Here is a 27,171-nt window from a genome sequence, read left to right on the forward strand (position 1 = left end):
ATCTACTACAACAGACCGAAATTTACTCACCCATAATTCCATTTGACTGTCTTCAAACTTTTGTCAAGTTTTTTTTTCTCCAAAATTTCCTTAAAGCTGATCAATTTAAAATGAATATTAAAGGCCAAAATGCACTATTAAAAATTACATTTTAATTTTCTTTTCAAAGCTTTGTACCTGCCCAACCAGTGTATTTTTGCTCAAAAAGTTACGGATTGCAGCTATAACATAAATATTTTTTTTATTAAAATCTTACCTAAATTCTTTACTTTCTTGCACTCAGTGGAATATTTTCTATGGTTTTATGCGTTTCAGGTGAGAAGCAGGCCGCCACACACGTCACTTTGGACCAGGAGTATGACCGTGACCTCTCACAGCTGTGGAGGGAGTTGGAGGAACAGGTTGTCCCCGCGGCGAACAGAGGGACGGTGCCTGTCGCCTTCCAACCATCCCAGTGCTGCCTGAACAGCCAGACGGACAACCTCAGATATCCCCTGGCTGTTGTTGAGGGTACTGCTTTCGTGTCCTTCAACCACCCACACCTACTTTTTCCAATTTTTTATTAAAATTCCTATATTTCCACCTTCCCGTTTTCCAGATTTTGAGGCATCTATTCCCTCGACGGCCCCATTGACATAACCTTATGCTTTCTGTTGAGGTTTAAAGGGCTTCATTATTGTGTTTGATGTCTTGCTGAACTGTGCTTTCGGGTTTTGTGTATTTTTTAATTGGACCCGAATGAATTATTCACCGTTTGCTTTACTCTTTATTTAGTGAAAAATGGTAAAATAGTTCTCCCAAAGAGAGATCTAATGAAACTCAGCCGCCCTTATCTGGTTTTGAGTGCGTGTGTGTGTGTGCGTGCGCATGTGCAATTTAGTTCATTTAATACCTACTTGCTCGACTGTCTTCTCCTCGGTGGAATATTTATTGGTGCACGTGAGACTTTTATTGATCAGAAAAATGAATTTTAATTTCATTTTAATGGCTATAACGTTCACCTCCCAACAGCCCACAGCGATATGGGATAAGACAGGAGAACGGGAAAAACATACAAGACCCCCCTTCGGCTGAGTTTCTATACTCCTCCTCATTTATACATATTTAATCATAACTCCACATCTGATGAAACGCTTAACCTAATTGCAAGTGGCATCACTGACTACTTTTTGCTAGTTGGTTGTTGGATATACAGTATGCGGTCCAGCTTTCTGGAAAATTCAGGTTAAATTCAGGCCTAAGAGTTGCCCGTTGTGGGAAAGTGTGCACGGCCAGTTTAAAGGGATAGTTAACCCAAAATTAAAATTCTGTCATCATTTACTCACCCTCAAGTTGTTCCAAACCTGTTTAAATGTCTTTGTTCTGTTAAACACACCCAAATTATATGTTCAAGGGCATTATTGACTACCATAGTAGAAATTATTAGAATGGTTGTCAAAGGTGCCTCAGAATTGTTTGCTTTACTAAATTTATCAAGATATCTCATGTCGTGTTCAACTGAAAAAATATACAAAATTTGTGACCGTCTTGCATACCATAATTAAAAAAAAGATTTACAATATATTTAAGAAGAGCTACTACACTTTAAAATATGAATAAACAGTACTGTTGGTCAGGTGACTATTCCTTGACTCTCCACCTTTTATTTGTTCATGACAGAACCCATCATTGTGGAGCTGGTGTTCCGTAACCCCTTGAAGGTTCCTTTGGTGCTGTCGGCTCTTTCTCTGCTGTGGAAGTTTACTCTGAAAGACTTCTCTGGCCCTCAGGTAGGCACGATCGGAGAAACCATCACCAATGAAAAAGAGGCTGCGTCTTCAAAAGAAGTAAGACCCTTCATCATCCGTGGTCCGTTTGGCCTTTGGGGTTTGAGTTTTTCATCTGTGTTGGTTAACTTCTCTGCATTTGAATCTGTGCTAGAACGCAGCCCTCAATGACATCATGGACACGCAAGTCATTCCAGAGTTCACAGTGAGCCCAGAGGAGACCAAAGTGGTGAGTTTTTCTATCATCTTTGAAACAGAAGCGTGGTTTGATCTTCTGATCGGGATCATATAATATAGTGTCATTAATAATTTTTGTTTGTCAAATAGGAAAAAAATGCATTTGTAAAATATTTTGACTAAACACAACATTAAAATTAATTGTAGTATATAAAAATAATTAGAATTTGTTTCTGATTTCTTTTCGTGCCTTTCTTAACTTTTCAGGCCCGCTTGAGGTTGTTACCTCGAAAGACCGGAGAGCTGCATGTTCTCGGGGTGGTTTACAACCTGGACACTACAGATGTGGGCAGCAGTGAAGGTGCGACTCAGCTTTGAACACTGAAGCTTTGAACACCGTAGCCAACAATTTGTTCTTATACCTGCAAACTAGTCGCTTTACGGCGAAATTTGACGTATTGAATCAAAAATATTTCATTTATGTTAATCGTGGAAATCTGAAGAGTTTTTTCTGTGGGTGGGGGTCTTAGGCATCTACTCTCGAGTGTCTTCAGTCCAGCACCTGGATTCGTTTGGCCAACCAGAATCAAGATAGAAGCTAACCACGTCGTCTTTTTTGATCCTTGGGCCAACCAGAATTGCGTTCTAAACGTCATGTTAGCGCCCGTGCTGAATGGAACGACTGCGAAGTGTCTGTCAAAGAGAAAACAGCGTTGATATTTATTATTCAAGTCACCAGTGTGATGGGAACAGCTATGTTATGAGAGACAGTTGCTAGTCTCCTTTTCAAAGTGAGTTAGGCACTTGGGTGCGATTGATATACGTCCGAAGTTTCAGTCGCTGAAACTGTAGTTTACAGATGATATTTAATAATTATTTTAGAGACCGATCAATTCGCTTCATAATACGTTAATATGTGATCAGGAGCCGCTGGGACTACTTTTGTATTGCTTGTATCTGCTTTTTGACCTTTCTTTTTTATGAAAGTTCTTATAACTCGCATCAATCAGGTCCTGCACTTTATATCTGGTAATAACTCTCTTAACATTAGTCCCGCACTTTGTTTTGTTCAATCCTGCATGTTTTAAAACCGAAACAAAAACCCCAGACGCGCAAACGCTTTGGTTCTGATGGACAGGCATCCAGTTTGTATTAGGAAAGGTGCACCTCTTAGAAAACTTAATCAAATGAAGATCATTTTAGATGTTTAATTATGGCTTGGAGCATTGGGATCATGAGACGAGGGCAACGTATTTAGATTAATGAAAATCTCAAATTGGAACCTAATCCATATTTCTCCTGTTGCTCAAAATTTTTGTCATGTGATTAGCTGCGGCTCCATTGGTGTCATGTTTTGCACTTAAAAAACTTGTGCAGGCCAAAAGCCTGAAGAAAATGACAATACAACACCCTTATATCTACCACCTAAACCAAACCCCCCCCCCTCCCCGGAATGGGTGTCACCTTTTTCACGTCTTTCGAGTTTGCAGGTGTTCTATTGTTGTATAAGATAAATGCTGAGTTGATTGATTTGTGACACAGACTCACCACCCAGTGAACTGATGTGTGTGCGTGGACAACAGAATCTGGAGATTCAGGGGCCCAGGCTCAACATGACCAAAGAAGAAAAGACCTCAGTGAGCTATGGACCAGACCGCCGCCTAGATCCCATCATCACGCCCCCTATGCCTTTACTGGAGGTGCGTTTGAATAAATCAAACCTTGATTTTAAGCACTCGAAATACATTTTTGCATATTGTCAGTTATGAACTGAAGTGATGGACTAATATATGTGGTTGGGAAAAGAAAATCAATTCCAATTTGGAATCGGAATCGAGAGGCTAGAAATCGGATTGGAAACAAAAAGAAATAGGAGTTGGATACTTGAGATTAAAAGATTAAAATTGAATTCCTGTTATCAATTCCTTTGTGCAAATTTTCAGAAAAGTACACGCGTGTTCGATCTGTTGATATCTAAATAAAAGCCTTAAAGAAAATTAACAAAATTTGTACTATAAAAAAACTAGAAAATTTGTACTATAGTAAGCATAGTTTAACTATAGTATTTGCATTAAAAAGCACAGGAACCACAAATTTACCATAGTTTCATTATAGTTACCACAGTTTAAACATGATGTAGTTCAGCTATGGTTATACAATAAATCAGAAAAACATGCTAAATGAGTAAACAGGTTATTATCTAAATGTTTTGCATCAACTGTAGAATCGAAACTGGGTGATAATCTATTAAAAATAATGCATCTGAAAATGTTCATTTTCTTACGTTTTATAATATTTAATGGACAATAAATGTAAATAGAACTATTTAATAATATAATTTTATCACCAATTGTCTACTCTATATATCATTTACTGTAATTACATTTGTTATATCGGCCCCTTGTTTTTATTAGTACGGTTATCGCCATCAAGCATTAAAAACCCATAATAAATGAAAATACAGATTGTGTTTATTGACATTCCATAAAGCTGGAAATAATGCTAACCAGGGCTGGATGATGTATGCTTAAATAATCTAAAGGTGGACCAAATACCACTCTCTCAATTTATTTCTTATTTTCTTTTCCCGGTTTACACAGGTGTTTTTCATTAACTTTCCGACTGGTTTACTGTGCGGTGAGATTCGAAAAGCGTGGGTAGAATTTGTCAATGTTAGCGCAGTCCCGCTCACCGGCCTGCGGGTGGCGTCAACTCACCCAGAGTTCTTTACATTCGGGAGCGCGACCTCTGACCTCACCCCAGTGACCCCCACGGCAGCAGAGCACTGCTCCGCCTACAAAACTTTGGACACGCCCCCCTCAGTGGCAGCAGTGGCCCTTGTGTCGCCAGCAGCGTTCGGAGTCACCGGCGGTGACAGGCCGGCTGTGACAGAGATTCCCTTATCAAGAGGCGTGTTAGGACCGGGAGAGGCGTTACAGATTCCACTGTGGCTCAGGGGGCCTGACCGGGAGGGCGTCCATGAGATCAACTTCCTGTTTTATTATGAGAGCACAGAGAAGACTGCCAAACTCAGGTATTTAGTAACAGTATGCTTAATATTTGGTATGTCATAATTCTCTCAATTTGTTATCTTGGAAAGAAGTGCACTTGGACTCATAAATTTGAGTTTTTAATTTCTTGGACAGGTTTTGTCTGTCATGGTAAGGAGGATTCACACTGATCTGTGTGTAAAGCCAACAGACTTATTCAAAATCCATCATCAGTGTGAATTAGACTTTAGAAAATAATTTGCAACTATAATAGACTGTGCTTATGTAAAGTACTCACTTTTAAGCTTCTATTAAAAGCTTAACAAAGCTAAGATTGTTTAAAATCCATTTAACACTCACTCCAGAAACACTTGCTATTAATATTTCACCCCTTTCACAAGATTGAATTCCAGTGTTCTGTTTATTAAGCACATGATCATAAGAGGTAGTACCACAAGGACATAACTAATGTACTTAATAAATACTTTAGAGTAACCTCATTTTAAACATAGTATGAAACAGGTAGAACACCTTTTTTTAGATTGTTAAAGCGATAGTTCAGCCAAAAACTCCAATTTGCCATTTATTTACTCACCCTCAGGCCATCCGAGATGTAGGTGACATTTTGTCTTGAGAAGAACCATTGTTTGATAAATCCGCAGCCCTCTCTGCTTCTTATTATGGGAGTCTATGGGGTCCACCTATTTTAGAGTTCCTACAGCACATCATTCCAAAATGTGGCTCCTGTCAACATGTTGACGTTTCGTGAAGCGAATCATAAATAAACGGCAAATTTGAGTTTTTGGCTTAAATATCCCTTTAAGTGGCTGATCATAGATAAGTGTTTGTGCTTTCATGTAGAAACCACGTCATGTGCTGTTCGCCATTTAAATAGAGCTAGTAACACCATGAGTGTAAACATGACTTTGTGACTTAATATGACTTATCTCTGTTCTCTCTGTGAAACTTAGTCACCGGGTACTCCGTCATACGGCTTTCATCTGCGCTAGCCGCTCTTTGAGCGTCAGAGCCACGGCCAGCCGCAGCAACACGCTGCAGGATGGAGAAAGAGAGCAGAGAGGGACAGAGGAGAAAAACAGCAGCATGTTGGTCTTTGTAGACGTGGAGAACATCAACACGGTGAGAGCTTTCAGATTCACGGAGATCATGCAGACATCTCATTTTTTGGGGTTCAAATGTTCAGTATTGAAAATATTTGAGGATTCTTGGATACTGTAAGAAGAATCAAAGATGTCTTAAGTTTTCACCAGTACTCCGTTTCGTGAAAAACATGTCTTGTTTTTTACGTTAAACTGCCAAAATGTAAAAATGTGAAGTTCAATCACTTCTGTTTTGTGACTGGTGCTGTGTGACTGAGGAAAAGATTTTGTAGTGATGCAATGTCCTGCACTGTTTGCATGGAAGATGCAATAAACTGACTGCAAAATAAACCTACTGACAAACTGACAAAAATATACAACTTTTACATCAGTTGCACAAAGTTAAATTTGGTCTTTAGGCAAACCTATCATGCCTGGTGCTAGGCTGGCTGAACTATATTTTATACAATCATGTGTTTTGCTTGACTGGGAAACATTTCTTCTAGCAATATAATCAAAGTCCAATGCATGCATAAGTTTACACATTTTTCCGTGATTAAATTGACAGATCATTATGTAATAGATAATACAAATAAGATTTTTTAAAATTAGTTTTATTTGTCACTATTTTGGAGAGGCCCTAGGAAGATCTGGGGGGCACCCAGCCCCGGCTATGACCAATGTGGAAAACCTATGTTTGAACAAACTTTACACACACAACGTGAGCGCATAACTAGTATGCTGTGACAAGTTGATGCGTCTTTAGGCTGAAAAATCTGAGACGTTTAAATGAAAATAAAATAAAATAAATGCACTCCTGTCTCTTCCGAGGTGAGGACTCTGTGCAACGACTACATTGCATGTTGTCCACGAATTTTAGCCATAATGTCACGTACACCGTTGTCGCTTGCAACAACAATGATGGCAGCGCCAGGGGTGGAATTTTGTAGATTACGGGGTGGTAATATTATAACAAGAGCCTGTGTCTACAGTACGTCACATCAGTAGTGAAATCTGAACACATGTGATTTGTGGGTGGTGGTCCCACTAGTGGGTGCAGGACACTGTAGTTCACTTAAGTGAGGATGGGAAAATAAAGTAAACTGTGAAGTATTATACCCAAAGTTTCCTCATACAGCAAAATTGAAAAAACCTTTTACCTGACTAAGATTTGCTTCAGTGTCTTTTTTCTTTAATTGTTAATGCGACGTTTTCACACCACAGACTGAACAAAATGAAGAAATTATTGGTTATTAGTTGCCCTAAATTGATATTATTTAATTGTTTACTTAAATTTAACATCACATATCTTTCTATCAAAGTTATCTGACATTATCAAGATTAATTTGTTTGACACGGAGTTCTTGTCATATTTTATTACCATTTTGTAACCTACAGCTAATAAACTGTGATAATGTGAGAACTGCTGAAGGTCTCTGAATAATTTTTGGACTGTATATCATTAGTCTTTTGATATAACACACGCACAGTTCAGAGAGTGTAGCTGCAGTGATGCATCTGATTTGATTTGTCTGCAGAGATCACTTTAATCTCACATCTCTGAACCTCCACTGCATTACTTATATACAGATGATCATTTCTGTATATGAGCTGAAGCTCAAGATCATTTTCAATCAGTTTTTACACTGTTGTCAGATTTCTGCCAGAAATTATGTGTGTTGATTCTAAATGTCTATATCACTCTATCTCTCTCAATCTCTATCTCAGAGTGAAGCGGGTGTTCGTGAGTTCCATATAGTTCAGGTGTCCAGTAGCAGTCGGCAGTGGAAGCTTCACAAGTGCATCAACCCTGCTGGAGATAAAGGTATGAATCACATGTTTAGTCACTTTGATGACAGTTTCATCCAAAGTTATTTATTTTTTTATAACTGAAGCATTTGGTGTTTTTTATCCTCTTGGAATTACAAATTATTAACTTTTAAATTCAAGGTTGCGTTTATTTATAAAGCACACTTAAAAGCAACAATCATTGTACCAAAGTGCTGTACAAAGTATAAGCATTATTTATTATTTAAGAATAAAAACATAATAGTAAAAAAAATGGATAGTAGCTTTAAAAAAATACAAATTATCAACTATACGGCCCCAATGTTTTCAAGCAAAGCCATTGACTGAAGAGAATAAATGAGTCTTCAATCTAGATTTAAAAATGGCAACTGGTAGTGCATTCCATTGTTTGGGTGCTACTACTTCAAACCCTCTATCGCCCTTAGTCTTTAAGTACATAAATATATTTTTTTATGATTTGTTGTCCATAATTTTATTTCTTTATTTACTACAAGGGTTACATGTCTTAAACGGGTCATATGACACGTCTTAGACAAATATTATTGTTTGTTTTAGATGTTATGCAATGTGTATACACGATTTAAGGTTCAAAAATGCTGTACTTCCACATTCCTGAAATGTTTGTATCTCCTCTTTGTCCCACCTCTCTGAAACGCGTGGATTTTTTAAAGAGCCGATCGCTCTGAAAAGCAAGGTTTGCTATGATTGCCAGACCGGTGAAGCCAATTTCATAGCACGTAAAATAAATGTCTCTCCAATTTTGCGCCATCTGATCGGCTTTTCTGGATCGGCCTTTTAGAGACCGCCGATCATACTTCCTTAAGTGATTATCGGCCAATTATGAACTGCGACCGATCAATCGGAGCACCTCTAGTCAAATTATACCACGAACTGACGTAGATTTGTGGGGGTGTGGTTACACGAGGCGTTTCAGGCAGTTCTGGGTGAGCATTCGCTTTTAGATGGAATTCATCTTTTGTTCCGACTCTTAATGTTTTTTGCAAGTTTTCATGTCTGATGTTTGATACTGTAGTACTCTTCGGTGTAATTCCACGGTCAGACTAGACTTTAAGAATGCAAAATTTGTACAGGCGGTGCTGCGAAATTGTGAAAAATCTTTTTCATGTCAGTACCTAGAGGTCACGGTGTGATGTTTTCAACTTTAATCGGTCTCACACTTTCACGTGACGTGGATTCGCAATTCAGAGTTCACCAAACATGAACTTTGCTGTGCAGCAAAATATCTTTGAACGGGCTTGCGTTTACGGTCTGGCGCGTTCGCATGCATATGAATGTAAACCAATGGAACGACAAGTCAAAGAGGACCGCGGCCATACACACATCCATTTATTTGCATATGTGATGTGTGTATGTGTAGGGTAGATGAATGATGAGTTGGAGATGTTTAAACGCCTGGGAGATGGGAGCAGGCAAATAAAAAAAAAATGAAGTGAAATAGGGAATTGCAAATATACCTCTTATTGGCTCGAACATGGTTAATGTCAACAGTAAAGTGTGTGAGTAGGTTGGCCTAGTCATCGACTTGCTGTAGAGACAAAATGGCATGTATAGTCAAGTTTGGTATGTTTTGTTTATTCAAAGAAGTAAACAAGATTTGGCTTATTGACATGTTTGACGAAAGTATAGACAACAGAAGGAAACCCATAAAAAAAGCTCAACTTACATTTATATTTTGTAATGTATAATATTCACCAAATCATGCAGTCTTGTAATTGGGGGCCTTTTCAATGTGTTTCAGCTTTATCTTTATAGTTATTATACAGTTAAAAGTATATCCAGCAGTTGTCGTTATATTAACACTATTATCATAATGTGATCATTATGTTAAGATAGAAGTTTAATATAGGAAAACTTATGATCGGTGTCTTGTGGAGCCAAATTATAGAGCGGTCCTTCAACCGTACCTTAACACCCATTGATTTAATTTTGAATGTTTTCTGTTCTTTTGAAACAACACACAGATCCCTCAGTGTCGTGGAAAAGAAAGATCTGCTTACACTAATCTATAAATTCAAGTTGCTCCAGCTAACTACTGACCTGTACTAATGACAGTTTGAAAGGATGAAATGTACCTGCGGCTGGGGGCACAGGAGGAAATCCACCCAGATATAACACATCTCGGTTGCCAGGCCCTAAGTGCCTTATTGAAATTGGGTCACATTGAATTTATGTTGAGTCATCTGCACAGTTACACTGATGTTGTGAAAGTGAAACTTGTGCTCATGCCCGCACAGAATGATGAGGCTGCCCAGAGCTTCCGATATGAAATTAGGTCACTTTGAGATTGTGCCGAGTGTCTTAAACGCGTAGGCACAAGCACATAAATTTAGTGCCTTGCTGAAGTGAGAATTAAGTCACATGCATGCATTTATTCAATAGCTTCAAGTCAGGTTTTAGATGGAGTGAGCAAATGCAATGATATGGAAAATGTATGTATAGGAACTAATGAAAACAGTCTGTGTCGGTACATCAGTGTTTGCTTGTTAAAATTTTGAGAAGCCCGCTGGCTGGTTTTGTTTTACGTTTTGACAGTGACTTTAATTTATTGGTCTGAGCGTTCGATTGATTTTAACCTGAGGTGAGAAGAAATGGTGGAAGAAAGGCCCTGAAGCTACAAACAAATGAGGTCTTGTGAAGAAGATTGCAGCATTAGTCTTTGGATGCTTTCAATTTTGTTCAGGGAAAAAAATATTACAAATGTTTCTCTTCATTTCATTGGCTCCTGTTAACCTTGGCGTTAACCTGTCTAACATCTTCGGATACATTAGCATGTTTTAAGGAATAGTTCATGCAAAAAATTGGTTCCCTCATATTTTAATCACCCTTATATCATTCCATATGAATATGCTTTTACTTTTCGTTAAACGTAAAAAAATTAAGAAGCAATTTGGAGATTTTAGCGACATCTAGCGGTGAGTTTGTGAATAGCAACCAACAACTCAATCCTTTTCGTAGCACAACGGTGGCTGACACAGGACAAAGATTTCGTAACGTTTCTGCTTCTTTGACGAAGGAGATGACGTATTTGTGAAACGAGCTATGTAGATTAGTTTGTTCATTTAGGGCTACTGCAGAACAACATGCCGATTTCCATGCGAGAGGACCCGCGATGTATGTAGATAGACATAGCTCAATCTATGGTTGTAAGAACATAACACTTCATCATATAAGGTGTTTATACACGTCTGAGTCTGAAAACACAGTTACATATATTATATTGCGTTTCTGTCAAGAGATCTTCCAAAATATTACACACAACGCCTTTAAATCCAAGTTAATGCTGTAGGTCCAAAAAACACCACCATCCATCATTCAAGTAATCCATGTTATTCCAGTATTCACTTTGTCTTGTGAAGCAAAACGATATATTTGTGGGGGAAAAAATGTAAATGTAAATAAAAAAAATCTGATCTCAAATATGGATGAATGTATGTGATTTTCGGGCATTGACTACTTTAATTTGTGTCCCATTGTAGATTACACGATAAGATTATATAAAGTTATTCATTTGTCTTCAACTGAAAAAAGGAATTATCAGAGAATTTACAGTTCAGGGTAAACCATTCCTTTAAAGGGAAAGTTCATTCAAAAATTGCATGAAATTGAATGGACGATTTTGAATACTTCTCTAACAAGAGAGATGTAGTGGATGAATATGTTTTATTATATTTCACATTATATGTGAACATTTATTTAATTTATACCTAAAGTCCGGATAAAATGGAAGTTGAAGTTGTGTTTTCTTCTGAATTGTGACTTATTTCTAAGTGTAACAGTTTATGGAAATATGTAGGGTGGAGCTAGATCTCTGGAATTGCTTGAAATTGGGGACTTGGGCACTCATTGGTCCTGCCCTCAGACTGAGACATAACTGATGAGTAGATGAGATGTCATTTGGAGGGGAATTTTGTCTAAAGATTTTAAGGGCCTGCGGATTAAAAACGATTACACGCAGGGATAAATAATTCATAATAAACACTTCAATATTTAAAAAAATTGTCCACTTTGATTAGATTTGTAAGGCTTCTAATCAAAACAAACAAAAACGTAAAAGCATAAAATACAGATTCTTATAACATGGAGCAAAAATATCTTAACGTCAATTCTTACATGGTCTACTTTCATAATACCCAGAATTATAAATTCACTTTCTGACGGAGCTTGAAGAAGTTATTTGACATACAAAATTGTGTGAATGGAGATCTGTGTTCTTTAGATGAAGCCTCCCTCAGACTCCTTAAGAAAGTGTTTCATCTTCTTTAACAAGTCAAAGTGAAAACTGGCCTCACTAGTACCACAATGAGAGCTTTTCAGAAAATGTGTGAAAGAAGCCTCTTCTTCGTCCTTTACATTTTTTCATCTTGTGTTTGCAGACTCGAAGCTGGCCAGCAGGGAGAGAGGGAAGCTGTGCTTCAGAGCCATCAGATGCCGAACAGAGGAAGGTGGGGCTGGCGGTTCATACACATTCATAAACCCATTCAAAGCCCTGTCTGTTTCAAACCATATCTCACTTTGACACCCTCCTTCACAAATAGATGTCTTTATATCTGCTTTGTTTCTCAATGCATTGCATTGTGGTTTAATCTCGACCAATAAAAATGCAGCAAACTGTTTGCTTTCCTGTTTATATAAAACAGCATTTTAATCATGTTTTGTAGTAATAGTGGTAGTACTACAATTTATACGTTGTCAGCTACTCCCGTACTGATCATGTTTTCATCTTAATCCTTAAACTACCTCAGGTGCAGTAGAAAAATACACCTTTGCCGACCTTAACCTTGGCAATGATCAAGTAAGAAAGCCATTGTGATGTCACTTCTATTAAGCACAAAGTCCTTGATACCACGAAACAAACGTTGACTTTGGTCTTTTGTCATTGTTCTCTTTTCTTTAGATCGTCAGCTCTACCACTCCATGCGCTGACTTCTTTTTCCGAAGGAGTTTACCCCCTGAACCCAGGAGAGGGGGCGTGTCCACAGGCGGTGCCAATCAAATGCGGAGACATAGCCTCACGCCACAGAACACGAATGAGGACTGCATGACGAGTATCATCAAAAAATGCAGCGAAGTAGAGCTGGACATCATCGTCCTCTGGAAGGTAGACTAATGAAATGGTTGTGGCTTGAGCAATTTCATACCAGTAAAATCAATGTGATGTATTTTTTGGTTTAATATTTAGGGCTGTCAAATGATTAATCGTAATACATTGCATCCAGAATAAAAGTTTGTTCTGACATAATATATGTATATGAACTGTGCATATTAATTTGGTATTTATAAACACATACACATGCAATGCGTATATTTAAGAAACATATCAAAAGTAGCAAACATTTACACATCATTTAATTATTTCCTCAATATGTGTGTGTGTGTTTATAATCACTAAATGAATATGCAGAGTACATAGACATATATTATGTAATCACACATTTTTATTCAGAATGTATTCTAATTGTTTGATAGCCCTATTAAAGAAAAAAAACGTTAATATTTCAGATTTCAAGGGAATTTGTATGGTTTTAAGTAATATTAATGCAATAATTATTATAGTTTTTTTTTATTCGGTATACTGGCTTCATAAAATATTTTGTCCTTCATTCCCTTTGGCAGTCAGGAGTAAAAAGGACTTTTTAGGACCTCTTCAAATTTTGTCTCTACATAGCAAGTAAATTTTGAAATGTAGAATTTTTCGGTCAATGGTCAATGGTCAATAGCACCACAAGGTTAAACTTTGCCAGGCTTGTAAACACCGTGCTACAGCTTCCATTATATGATGAATTGAGAAAATGATTTTTACTTCTTATGATTTAATAAAATGAATCTTTTTGCCAAAGATTTGGATCTTTTTGACTCACAAATTGGCAGACATATCAGACCATTGTGTCATGTGGTAGTTTGTCCATTGTGAATCAGTTACTGTCACAGAAAGGCTGAAAACTTCTGTCATGCTTGTCATGATAATATTCTAGTGAAAGAAGAGGTAAGCTAGTGTAAGATTTAAATAATGCATTAAAACGCAATTAACATGATTACTCATTTGAATGTGCTTATTTTGTTGTTCGAGTTAAAGGGATACTTCGCCCAAAAAAGAAAATTCTGTCATCATTTACTCACCCTTAGATTGTTCCAAACCTGTATACATTTTATTGTTTTGCTGAACACACAGGAAGAAATTTGGAAGAATGTCAGATCTCACCCAACAGTTACTGCCATAGTAGAGAAAATAAATACTATAGGAGTCAATTGGGGACATTCTTCCAGAAATCTCCCTCTGTGTTCAGCAGAACACATTTATACAGGTTTGGAACAATCTGAGGGTGAGTAAATGATGAAAGAATTTTCATTTTTGGGTAATGTATCCCTTTAAGTGTTACCTTGTTTAAATCCCATGCTGCTTTTGTTGTAGGCATATGTTGTGGAGGATAACAAGCAGCTTATTTTAGAGGGACAGCTTCACGTTGCACTTCAAACCATTGGCAAAGAGGTCTGCTCGCTCTCACAGAAAGAGGTACAACACATACACAGTTGCTCTGTTCAAAAACTGCCTTAAAATCCTGACACTTTACAAATTATCCTGCGTCCAAACAAACCTAAACGCCAATCCCAACGCATTGCACATGCAAGACAAATGTAAATCATATAAACGTATCAATTATAAACATGTTTAAACTTGCTGTTTTTCAGAAAAAAAACCTTTTTTAAGTGATTACATAATGCACTGTCAAGGCTGACAAGAACTTATTAATACATTTTATTGGTTCGCTATGGGTGACTAATAATAATCATTTATGGCGTAAAATGCTAATTACAAAATATTTAGATATAATGTTTCAGAAGAACACCAGTGGTATGCACCATTGATTAGAATATAAAAAAGGGAAAAAAAGGAACAAAATGTTTATCTGTCATTAAACTAATCCATGTGCTTTCAGGCGGTCAATAAGCGTCTATTGAAGCGAAACAATACATTTTTGAGGACAAATGATTGATATTTTGAATGCAAGTAGGCTAGTTAGGTCATGTTTGACCTTGCATGTAAAGATGAATGATATAGATACACTATAGATACACTTTAGGTAGGCTATTTCTTCCATGATTCTTCATTTACTCACCCTCAAGTTGCTCCAAATCTGTATAAATGTCTTTGTTTTTATGAACAAAGAAAAATATATTTGGAAGAATGTAGGAAAGCAAACAGTTTTGCAGCACTTTTGATTACCATTGTCATATGTATATGTATATATGAATGGTAGTCAATAGTGACTTCAACTTGAGGGTGAGAAAATAAAGACAGAATTAAAATGTTTGTGTGAACTGTCCCAGAGCCGGCCCTCCCTTTAAGTGAACTAAACCGTCCTGCTACCACTAGGGGCACCCAATAGCACATGAAACTACAACTTTTTGTAATAAATTCACAACACGCTTCTATTTTCTTACGTCACGCTGTACCCACAATTTTTCATGTTTCGTTTGTCAAAAAAAATTAAATTACGGACTAAAAGCAATGTTATAATTTCAAAATAACTGAGGTGGCCAGTCAAATGAGAGAATGCGGGAGTTACTGGACATACTGTAAGCGACTAAAAACATTCAATATTTGACAACTGTTCAGTGTTTAAACATAGAATATTGAACATCCGACAGTATTCATTTATGCAAACGACCAAATGCTAATTTAGATGAAAAATATGTCATTTACGTGATTCAAGTCATTTATCTGTCAATTCAGGGTTTTATTTGGCATAAGATTAAGAATAATTATGTGCATATTGTAGCTAAATTTATTTGATGGTTATCAAGTAAATACACCAAGTAAAAACAAATTACGATTAAATCATCCTCAAGGGCTGTGTCGCTTTAAAAGGGTGTCTATAGGTTGTGGCTAAACATTTTTTTTTTAAATACATTTACAAATAGTTAAATGCATTGAACGATGGCGTGTGCTCAAGATTTAAAGGGACAGGTTACCTGAAATTGGATGTAAAGAAATGATCAAATGTTTTGACAATCTTAATACATTTGTTAGTTGTTTTTATCACATTCCTTCATCCCAAACACAGCTAATAGAATCAGGTGTGTTAGGTTTAAAGTGTGCTTGCAAATAATCTAACATTGACAATAGTCGATTGTAAGGGGGCCACGGGTATCCCCAAATACAATTCTGGTAAGGGCCCCATAAAGCCTTGGGCCGGCCCTGAACTGTCCTTTTAAGACCAATGTGAAACAGTCAGGTTTTAATGGAAGTCAATGTAAATCTCTCAGTGTAGCACTAATAAAGGACATAACACTTGAGAATTTTTGACCATATTCATTGCAAGTTGTTTCACATTCTTTGTGTCATCAGAACCTTGATTCTTTTGTAGCACTTTGAATGAAAACTGTGAACAATGGAATAATTTGGGTCTTCTGACCTTGCTTTGTTTGACATTTTCAAGAACGTTTGAAGGAATATTTTTTAGTGTATGCCAGGCAAGCAAGGATGAAAAGGAGATAAACCTTTCAGATGATTGGTAAGACTGGATGCCTTGATATGTTGTTAAAGCCTAAAAGCTAGCGAACTGCATTGTTGGAAATGTCTCTCACGCACGGCGATGAATGGCTGAATAATAGAGTTATTTTAAGGACAAAGGGAAGGCCATGTGTAAACATCTCAGTTTGTCATTTCTGCTGCATTTTTGGCAAAGCATTAGAAAAATTACCATTAAAATTGTTGCCACTTAAAACACTGCCAATGCAAGGGTCCTCTGGGTTGTTGCCAGGGCCTTGTTGTGCAGTTGCTTATGTGTTACGAGTTCTTGTTAGTGTATGATTGTGTGATATTTTATGGAGGTAATTGGTTGCACTCCCTTTCTATGTGCAGATGTTTCATTTTCCACTAGGTAACAAACTAGAAAGCAATAGAAATGAGGTGTGTGGTTTCAGTTTTTTGCACAACAAACTGAATTAAATATATACAGTGTGTTCTGTCATTTAGAACATGCAGTAATGAAATAATTCAATTAGTCACGAATGGATGTTTTCTGAGTGTACACAAACTCATTAGGCTCTGAAATGTTAAACAAAAACGGTGATATAAGCTTCTTCTTACTTTAAAGGTCCAGTTATTTTGGAGAGGATTTATTGACAGAAATGCAGTATATTATACATCTTCAGAGGTGTATAAAGACCATATTCTAATTTAATAAAAACATCACCCTAAATTATATAAGTTATTTCTATCTTCACACATCACCTTACATAGAATTCACCATGTTGTTTCTACAGTAGCCCTAAAAGGACAAACTGCTCTACAGAGCGCGTTTCATAAATACGTTATCTCCTTTGGCAAACAAGCGAAAATGTGACTACATCCTAGTGCTGGGTCAGCCATCGTATTGCTTGGAAAGGGAGGGTGGAGAGGTTGACTGTGCCAATAGTCTCTTTCACACACACACACACACACACACACACACACAGATCTTTACTGGTATAAATTGGCAACAGTTAACAGATTGTGTGAACGGAACCTTTCCGGTAAATCAGAATTCCCGATTTAGCAGTAATAGGAGTTACCAGCACATTACCAGGTCGAGACGCTGTGTGAATGAAGAATGAGGATTACCGGTAAGAGCACATACAACGTGTGATGCAGATGACGCTCTGTATCTCTTCACATTTCTGATCTGAAGTTGTTCAAAACAGTGCTTAACAATTTTTTCATGTGTTCGCCAAACTGCTCTCGTTCCTCGCGCACCTTCTGTGTATCTGTATGTATGAACATTACTGTTTCTGCCTTCAGTTTTTTTATCGCGTGTCTGCATTTGTCCTCATACAGTTCAGGTCAGTTTATAAGCTTTTAATCTCCCTATTGTTACACAAAGTTGGTATGCATAGAGAAAAAAGTAATAGAATTACCAGAAAAGAGGACTGACACAAAGCAAAAGCTGTTTTATTTCCCTCGTGTAGAATAAGAGTGCTTGAGCATCGTCACAGTCATCCGCATACAGGCAGATTTCGAACGACAAAACATAAAAGGTATCCAACTTCAGTCACAGAAACAAAACAAGAAGAATAAAGAATAGAAGCCAGCGGAGCAGTTCTTTCATCTCACTTTAGTTCTCCCCCTCTGTCTTCTTGTCACTCATGTGCAGATCTTTGTTACCGTAACTACACAAAGTGACCGTAAACTGTCTACATCTCCACCACACGTGAGCAGCAGGGTGCGGTGTACTTGGTTAAGAGCAAGTGTATGATCCAAGTGTCAACAAGACTGCGTTCGTTTGGATATAAAATCACACGTATTTTCAAACCTAAATCCGGTTGTATTGCAGTTATTTATAAAGAAACTATATTTTGAGTGCGTATTACTGTTGTTTTGAGACAGCTGTGGGAATGTTGACTTACTGGTAAATTGACAGAATTCCATCGAATTCAGTTATTTACCAAAATGACCTAACCAGTAATTTACCAGCATTGCTGTATGAAAAGGGCTATTGGTTGCAATTCGCAACCTCATCGCTATAACAAAACATTAGGTTGTATGACAAGCATCAGTTTTACAGTTATGTTCCCTGAACCCTGTGGTAAAAAAAAGTTCTTAAAGTCCTTGAATACAAACTAAAAAAACCTCAACACAATCATCTCTAAAGCCGTAAGTCTTTTCTTATTTTTTCTCTCTTTTCTCCAAATGAGACAGAGCAAAGAATAAAGTGACTTTATTCAGAAGCACTTTAAACGGTGAGAGAGCCAGATATCAATGAGGTAGGCTTTGACCTTCAGACGATTCATCTGCCAATTTATTTATCTGTAGATTGAAATAACTATACTTAATGTATTAACCTGTTATTTGTTTACTGTGGAACATTATTATTATATTCTTGCTGATGTACAGTAGCTCTGCGACGATGAATATAAGCCAACAAAGCAGGACTGTGTGGGAGTTTGTCTGTATGTGTGTGTGCTTGTGTGTGCGCTTGTGTGTGTGTTTCGCAAGGAATTAATATGGTCTGTTAGCAAGGTGAAGGAATCTGAGAGTTCTGTGTGGGTGTTCAGTGACTGTTCCCTGGTGATTTGGCAACTGTACATCTAAATGCGTATCTGTGGCACATGGATGCAAGTGTGTGTGTGTACACTTGTGTGACGCGAAACACAATATTGAGTATTAAAGTGAGCGTTCACCCCAAAATAAAAAAATCGGCGCCATGTCATTCCAAACGTTTTTAACTTTCTTTCTCTTGCAAAGCATTGGGAACCAAACGACATTGCACCCCTGGACGTCCATTGTATCAATACAAAACCACTGGGACCTTTCTCAAAATATCTTCTTTTGTGTTCCACAGCAGATTCATAGACCCTTCAGTGAATGGTGTCTTTAAAAATCAAATGTCTTTATTATTATTGTCTTTAAGTTCAACTGAATTTCATTATTTCTTGTTTAAATATACACGCATGCAAATGAGAACAATGAATGAATCAGTAAAAAAAAAAAAAAATTGTGTTTTAAGCAAGAAAGTCTTTTAGATTTGTAACAACGTGACATTGACTACGGTTATATTGACATCAGTAATCTAATTATTTGCCTTATTCTGAGTTAGACAATATTATGATTAAGGTGTTTACATGAGTGGCTTTAAGAATAGAACTTTCATGTTCCCGTTTTACATGTTTTGGTACACAGATCGATTATACGTTATTATACTGCATCCCCACAGGACTCTATCCAATGTTCCCTCCAGAACGCCAGTCCTGCTCTTACGCCCATTAAGGCACTTCATAATATCAATTTCTTTAATACTTGATAACATTATCCTCCTTTCCTCTTCGGAAAACAAGCTTTGAATCCAAGCTCTTTTGTGTGCCGTCAAACGGTTGACCACTGCCGTGTATGTATATCCTGACGCAAAGTGCCGGTAATATTGCGATTAAGATGTGACATGTGTATACTGAACTTCGACGATGCGACTGAAATAGGAGTACTCCACACGTCGTAATTCGATGTGTTTACTACGATTATGACTTTGGACGGATGAAGGTAATAAAAAAGATCTGTTAACATGGTACATTCTTATTCCGAGTCTTGTCTTAATCGTGTTAATATCGGAATATTGTTGTCCATATTAATGAAGTCATTGATTATGCTTAACTGATAACAAGTAAGGTCACGTAAACGTGTAAAATGGTTTTCTTTTATCGGGGAAAGCTCATAAACGGCGTAAGCAAAACCCGCTCATCAGTGTTAGTTTTTTGCCCATTACTCCGATTTTGTGCTGCATTTAAAAGCCATGTCTCCGTTTTGTTAATGTGCGCATGTCTCAAACGGAAGTAACAGTAAATGAATGCGTAAAAGTCCACTCTCGAATCATGAAGTTGACTTAGAAACGGCAAAATTAAGAAATATTATAGCATTTGCAGGTACTGCGGACATGAGAAGAGAGATTAAAAACAGCTTTTGACTGTTTTTCTCGAGGCATTCTTAATTTTAAGACCGACTATCGATGGTGTCACTGCATGCAAGAAACCTGGCAAGTCACAAACTTCCATGCAAATGCGGTTTTCTGTGTAGCTGATTTATTAATATGCATGTAAACACGTGAAAACAGGTTTCTTATAAGCTGAATTTTAATAGATATCCATTTATTTTTTGCATATAAACACACTCATTGAGTCTTTTTTGTGGACATTTCCTTAAAAAATCTGCATGTCTCTCCTGTCCTTCTGAAATCTTGTGTCTCAATTTTTTTTATTTTCATAAATCATTATTATTAATCACCCTTTATGTTTGTCACTGGGTTTCGCAAATATATTACCAATATAAAGTATTAAAAAGTACATTGGTTTTTCCATTTCCTGAAAAACAGCAAATTTAGACATATGTGACCCTGGACAACAAAACCAGTCTTTTGGGTACATTTTACGAAATCAATATTTGTACATATTTTGAAGCTGAACAATTAAGCTTTTTATTGATGTATAGGTTGTAAGGATATGATAATATCTGCCGGAGATATAACTGTTTAAATCTCTAGAATCTGAGGGTGCAAAGAATCAAAATATTGAGAAAATTGCCTTTGAAGTGGAAGATAAGAGGCACTGTTTCTGGTCATCCACTCACAAAAATAAAGTTTTGATATATTTAAGGCAGGAAATTTACAAAATATCTTAATGGAACATGACCTTTATTTAATATCCTTATGATTTTTGGCATAAAAGAAAAATTGATAATTTTGACCCATACAATGTATTTTTGGCTTTAACTTTAAATGTTCCCGTGCAACTTAAGACTGGTTTTTTGATCCAGGGTCACATATGAGGGTTAAAAGGACAGCGACGTAATTAAGACTTCTGGAATTCACCATTAAAGCTTCTTGGCGTTTATGCTCCTCATTCATTCTTTGCATTTGTTCTTTTGCTCTGTGATCTTTCATTCATTTTCCTCCTGACTCTCTTTGTTTTGGACTTGAATCCGGTCTGACATCTCTGTCTGCACGCCGTTGCATAGCAACACTCATTCACGCCAGAGAAAGTCCCACACGTGAGGGAATCGCATCACACGTTGATCTCAAAGTCTTTTTATAGAAAGCTCACGTGAGCACGTGCTTTTCTCCCTTTTGCATTCATTCTGTCACACCGTCTCCGTTCGGTCTTTAACCTGTGTGGGCACACTTAGTAACACTTCAATCCCCCTCACATCCCCCTGAATACAAGATTTCCTTACAAAGTTTTTGTTGAAACATTTCCCTGATGCTTTCAGATTGATTGTGACTGATTTTTATTTGTCAATTAGGAGACTCAGGAGATGGTGCTTTTGAAGTTCAAGCCAGACGTCCTGCCCCCTATAAGCAAGCCCTCGCTGGAGCAGCTTTCCCACCTCATAAAGACCTGTCTTCACTACCCCGAGTCTTATGATCATCCCTTTCCACAAAAGAGGTAAAGCACACAGCAAAAAAAAACCTGAAAGAAACAAATCGGTTAGCCAAAATCCACCAGCTGTGTTTCCGAGGCGATAAGACTCATATAGCCATGTTCTTATGCGACACAGGAACGCTCGTCTGGCCTAGTTTTGCAGTGATGCGGGGAAAGTAGGTGTGTTTGTGGGAAAGCGTGAAAGAGGGAGATAAACTGTATTAGTTGTATGAGATGTCTACTATTAAGTGCGCCATCACTCATTGTCTGGTGTTGGTGTGCGAACACAAATAACTTTGCTCATTTATTTTGCGTGGTTACAGACGCGAAACAAACTCAAAGTGGTGTTCAAGAGACTAACACGAACAAACTTTACCCTACAAAAGCTATAGCTTCAGAAAGGTTTAGAGGAAGGAGATGAGTGGAACGATTCTTAACAACAGCTTAAAGGGATAGGTCACGCTTAAATAAAAATTGCAACATTATTTACTCAATCTCTTGTCATTTTGAACCTGTATGTCCTTCTGTCTTCGGCAGAACACAAAAAATATATTTTTCCAGATTGTTGGAACCATGGCGGTTACCGTTGACCTGCATTGATTTTTTTATCTATGCAATAGGAGATAAGGGGTTACCGCCGTGGTTCTTCAAAATATCTTTCTTTTGTTTTCTGTCATACAGGTTTGAATTGACAAGAAGGTAAATGACAAAGTTTTCATTTTGGGGTAGACTGTCACTTTAAAAAATTGATAAGAAGTTAAACATATTGATGCGTAAAATGAACACTAAGACCCACAGGGGTATGGATTAACAAAAGTCTTAAGATCTGTTGATCTAAATAATATTCAGATGAAAGTAAAGACTGCTATATTCCACAATGCAAAGTTGTAATATCCATTTTGTCTGTTTAAAGACTTCAGAGGCGTTAGTTTGAAGTTCTGCATTATCCACCAGAAGAATAAAGTCTTTCGTTTTATTTGGTTTACTTCCGTGGAGGGCACAAAGCATCACGTACAGAAATGTCTCAAAATGTCAAGGCTTAGGTCTAGAATCCTAACTTAAGCGGCAAAGACTTTCTGTGCCTAAAATAATTTCTCTTCCACAGTTTATGTATGGTACCAGTTACCCTGACGTTGTCCAACTGTTCCTTGGCTCAGGTAGACGTCATCATTGATCTGCGACACAAAACCACCAGGTACATCTCTGGTTTGGACAAAATCTAAATTTATACTTAACTCTGCAGGCATGTTTACATCTGTTCTTGTCTTTCTCAGCCCAGAGTCGTTGGAGGTGCATGGTTCTTTCACCTGGCTTGGCCAAACCCAATATAAGTTACAACTGCAGGCACAAGAGGTGTACAGGCTTTCCTTGAAGGCATGCTTCTTCCAGGCTGGAGTTTATAACCTGGGCACGCCTCGTGTCTTCGCCAAGATGGCACAGACCAGCGCTATGTGTGAGACCAGCCAGCAGAGCGCCATGCCTGCCCTCATTATCATCAACAGCGTTTGAGTAACTCAACGTTTCTCTAACTTTGATCCAACATTTCCTTCTTTAAAGACTTGGCACAGCTAAATATCGAAAGCGGACTTCCAAGATTTTGTACTTCTTGCTAAAACTAATCTAAAATAATAAAAAAAATACACAAATATTTCAATTTAACACTGCATCTGATGTGCTCGTAAGACCTGCGATGGTGAGGTAAACACAAACAGACTCTTCTAGGTGTTTCGTCTTAATGCAACGAATTGTGCGTCTAAAGTGTGACTGGATCTTTTTTCCCCCATCTTAATTTATCTTCTTTTCAAACATGTATCATCTGAGGGTTTCTCTTTTATGTAACATTTCTGTTTTTAGAACTTGATGATTTGCCCACATATGTTGTAATGTACATTGAAATGGCTATGCATCTGCCTTATACTGCCCTGCTGTCTGTCTCACGGTTCTCTACTTTGCCCTGTTGCCACAGTAACAAAAAACATCTCTTCAGTTCCTTAATCTGGCAAAATTAAACGCCGCAACCTGATATCATCTCAGGTTCTTAAAGGACGAGGTATTGTGTGCTAATGAGGACTTAAGTGGAATTTCTGTGACCTTATGAGAAGTCAGTGGAATCGGTGTAGTTTGGTGAAGAGCCATCTTAATGTTCGTAACCCAATAAGAAAATGGCAGAATCTGTGTTGCCCTAACAGCATAGACTACGTAACTGTGACACCAAGAGGAGAAAAGTCACTGCCTGTGTGAGGGTACATTTTTGTTTGGGCATCTGTGTGTGAGTGGGCTGTGATGTGATGTTTTCACTGGACGAATTTAAATTTTCTACAACCAAACGTGTCCCACCACCTCAGTTCATCTCATCACTCCAATAATCTGTTATTTAAATGTATCTACATGACTGCTTTTCTGAGAAAATGATGTATTATATTTATAACAAATTACTGTACATAGAATAAAATGTAACCAATAACCAAGAACCTGACTGCCTGTTGCTATTTTATGTATTAATGTTTGGTTTATTTTTGGAAAAGTAATCTACTTTAGATAGTTTTGCTTAGTATACTGAGCAAAAGTTGCTTAGTTCTATTATGTAACTATTAACACAAGGATCATGGACTTTAGTCTTATTTATTAATGTATTTTATTTATTTATTCATTTCTTGTTATTTTTGAGAGATACAGTATTCAGTGTACCTGGTGTACCGTGCTTTTACTGTATGCAAGGTTTGGCTGCAAAACCATGACCACTTGGTCCGAAGTCTGTAAAATGTTGTAACCCTGAAACTCCAACCAAAACCCTTTGCCATTTGTGGTGAGTGATCTGCCGAGTTAGAAGCTTTATTGCACAAATCTTATTACACACAAGTTCTTGGAAAAGAAAGCTCCACTCTTCAGTCATCATTTGGTTGGCCTTGGCAGCTGAAACATCAAATGTTTTACACTTAAATCAGAATCAGAAAGCGCTTTATAGTCAAGTGTGCTTGGACACACGAGGAATTTGTCTTAGTGACCGAAGCTTCAAGTCCATATACAGGTTAAAAGAGTGACAACCCACAGGTAACAAAACCTAGAAAATCAATATGTGAGAGACAATACACATTTGACAAAAGGACAATAGGCAGTATATTGTATTTACAGTTGTGCTATATACAAATTATACTGTATTATATACAAGTTATGCAGGCGAAGTTGGATAGCTGAATATTATTTCAACAACCTATATAATAGATACGAGTTGTGTATTGCACGTGTTTTTATTGCACAGTAGAACATTTAACTGTTCATGAGGTAGATGGCCTGAGGGAAGAAACTTTTCCTATGTCTTGTGGTTTTGGTGCACAGTGCTCTGTGGCGCCGACCAGATGGCAGCAGTTCAAAGAGAAAGTGAGGGTGTGAGGGGTCCAGAGGGATTTTGAGAGTTCTTTTACTCGGTCTGGATGACTTCTTGTACATTGGGGAGGGTTGTGCCAGTAATTCGCACAGCAGTCCAGACTATCCGTTGTAGTCATTGGAGGTCAGTTTTTGCAGCTGAGCTGCAGAGGACGGATTCAATGACAGCTGAGTAGACCTACAAGAGCAGCTCCTGTAGTTGAACTTCCTTTGCTGGCGAAGTAGCCTCTGCCGGCCTTTTTTGACAATAGAGACAATGTGAATCTCCCACTTCAGGTCCATTGAGATGGTGTTGCCCACGAATCTGGATGACTCTACTGCGGCCACAGTGCTGTTTATGATGTTGAGTGCCGGGGTGTTTCTCCTAACGTCCACTATTTTGAAGGTGTTTAGCTCCAGGTTGTTAAACATTAACATTTACGCAACTTACATAGCATTGTATTATGCATTTGTTCCTGACCATGTGCAATTCCCTTGGATTGAACCCATGACCTTGGCATTGCTAGTGCCATGCTCTAACCACTGAGACACAGAAAAGCTGTGCACAGCTCCAGTTATGACTGCACCTGACGGGAGGCTGCTCAACCTCACGTCTGCAGGCAGACTCGTCATGAGACGATGACACTCGTCAATAACTGTAGTCTCATCTGCATACTTCAAGGGGCTTGACAGAAGGGTCAGTAGAGTTGCAGTCATTGGTGTTAGGGGAGAAGAGCAGTGGGTAGAGCACACATCCCTGGGGAACAACCAGTGCAGATGGTACGGCTCTTGGATGTGAATTTACCTATTGTCACTAGATGTTGCCTGTCTGTCAGAAAGCTGGTGATCCATTGACAGACAGAGCTAGGAACAGAGAGCTGGTTTAGTTTGGTCTGGAGGAGTCTTGAGATGATGGTGTTAAAGGCTGAACTGAAGTCCACAAACAGGATCCTTGCACATTTCCCTGGTCTGTCCAGATGTTGTAAGGTATAATGCACTCCCATGTTGACAGCATCATCCATAGACCTGTTTGCTCTGTAAGCAAACTGCAGGGGGTCCAGTAAAGGTCCCGTGATGTCTTTCAGGTAAGCCAACACCAGTCTTTCAAGTGACATCATGGCCACAGATGTTAAGGCAGCGGTTCGGTAATCATTAAATCCTGTGATTTTGGATTGCTTAGGGATGGGAGTAATGATGGAGCGTTTGAAGCAAGAAGGGACTTTGCACAGCTCCAGCGATCTGTTAAAGATCTGTGAAACAATGGAGGGCTGCTGGTCAACACAGGATTTCAGATAGGCTGGTGAAATACTGTCTAGGCCTCTATGCTTTCCTTCACTTTTGTTTCCTGAAGTCCGGACATACATTATCTTCACTGATCTGAAGTGAAGAAGGTGAGGAGAGGGATGTAGCAGGAGGTGTTGATGGCTGTGTAGAGAGGTGGTCAGTGTGGGATGAGAGACCAAGGGTTTGAAATCTGTAGTAAAGCTCATTCAGGTCATCAGCAAGCTGTTGATTTGCCTCAGTGCTAGGGGATGGTGTCTTGTAGTTTGTAATAACTTTCAGGGCTTTCCACATCGAGACCGGGTCGTTTCCTGAAAACTGGTTTTCCAGCATTTTAGTTTAGCTCTTCTTTGCAACTCTAATTTCCTTTGTTTTGTGTTCTTGGCCCGATTGTACTAGATTCTTTGTCCAATGTCTTTGTCATTGTCAGCCCAATGATTTGATATGAGTTATACTGTCTATTTGGTTTCCTACATTTATGCACTGGATAGGCACATTTATCAACAGCAATTTACAGTGCGAGCTGTACATTTTATCAGTTTGTGTGTAGCCTTGGACTGAAACTCATGACCTTGATGAGCTACAGTAAAATATACAGAAACCGGATTGAGTCAAATTTTTTCCCGTGCATCCAAATCACTTTTCCTTTTCACTCTGGTGTTTATCTCGGGCACTATCCTTTAACTAAATGCAGTATTGCATGGTTGCGCTCAACTTAATGTTTTGTAACAGCTGCCATCTTCTGGATGTGTCTGTCCGCGCGCCTCGGGATAAAAGCTC

At 38.0% G+C, this 27,171-nt stretch overlaps 1 protein-coding gene across 2 annotated transcripts in view; it reads left to right on the forward strand.

Moving 5' to 3' along the window:
* trappc8 (trafficking protein particle complex subunit 8) overlaps positions 1-24,212 on the forward strand; it is a 46,697-nt gene extending 22,485 nt beyond the window's left edge. For both annotated transcript variants that reach the window (XM_056764247.1, XM_056764248.1), the window contains 15 exons: positions 316-510; positions 1,660-1,826; positions 1,921-1,995; positions 2,211-2,304; positions 3,486-3,643; positions 4,544-4,977; positions 5,905-6,073; positions 7,762-7,858; positions 12,237-12,305; positions 12,606-12,655; positions 12,758-12,961; positions 14,273-14,374; positions 21,629-21,771; positions 22,853-22,942; positions 23,022-24,212. In XM_056764247.1, the coding sequence (XP_056620225.1) occupies positions 316-510; positions 1,660-1,826; positions 1,921-1,995; positions 2,211-2,304; positions 3,486-3,643; positions 4,544-4,977; positions 5,905-6,073; positions 7,762-7,858; positions 12,237-12,305; positions 12,606-12,655; positions 12,758-12,961; positions 14,273-14,374; positions 21,629-21,771; positions 22,853-22,942; positions 23,022-23,256 (2,282 nt within the window). In that variant the 3' untranslated portion in view covers positions 23,257-24,212. The remainder of the gene's footprint in view (positions 1-315; positions 511-1,659; positions 1,827-1,920; positions 1,996-2,210; positions 2,305-3,485; positions 3,644-4,543; positions 4,978-5,904; positions 6,074-7,761; positions 7,859-12,236; positions 12,306-12,605; positions 12,656-12,757; positions 12,962-14,272; positions 14,375-21,628; positions 21,772-22,852; positions 22,943-23,021) is intronic.
* The last annotated feature ends 2,959 nt before the right edge of the window (positions 24,213-27,171 follow it).

Source organism: Triplophysa dalaica, chromosome 13 (genome assembly GCF_015846415.1).
Source record: "Triplophysa dalaica isolate WHDGS20190420 chromosome 13, ASM1584641v1, whole genome shotgun sequence".
NCBI lineage: Eukaryota > Metazoa > Chordata > Actinopteri > Cypriniformes > Nemacheilidae > Triplophysa > Triplophysa dalaica.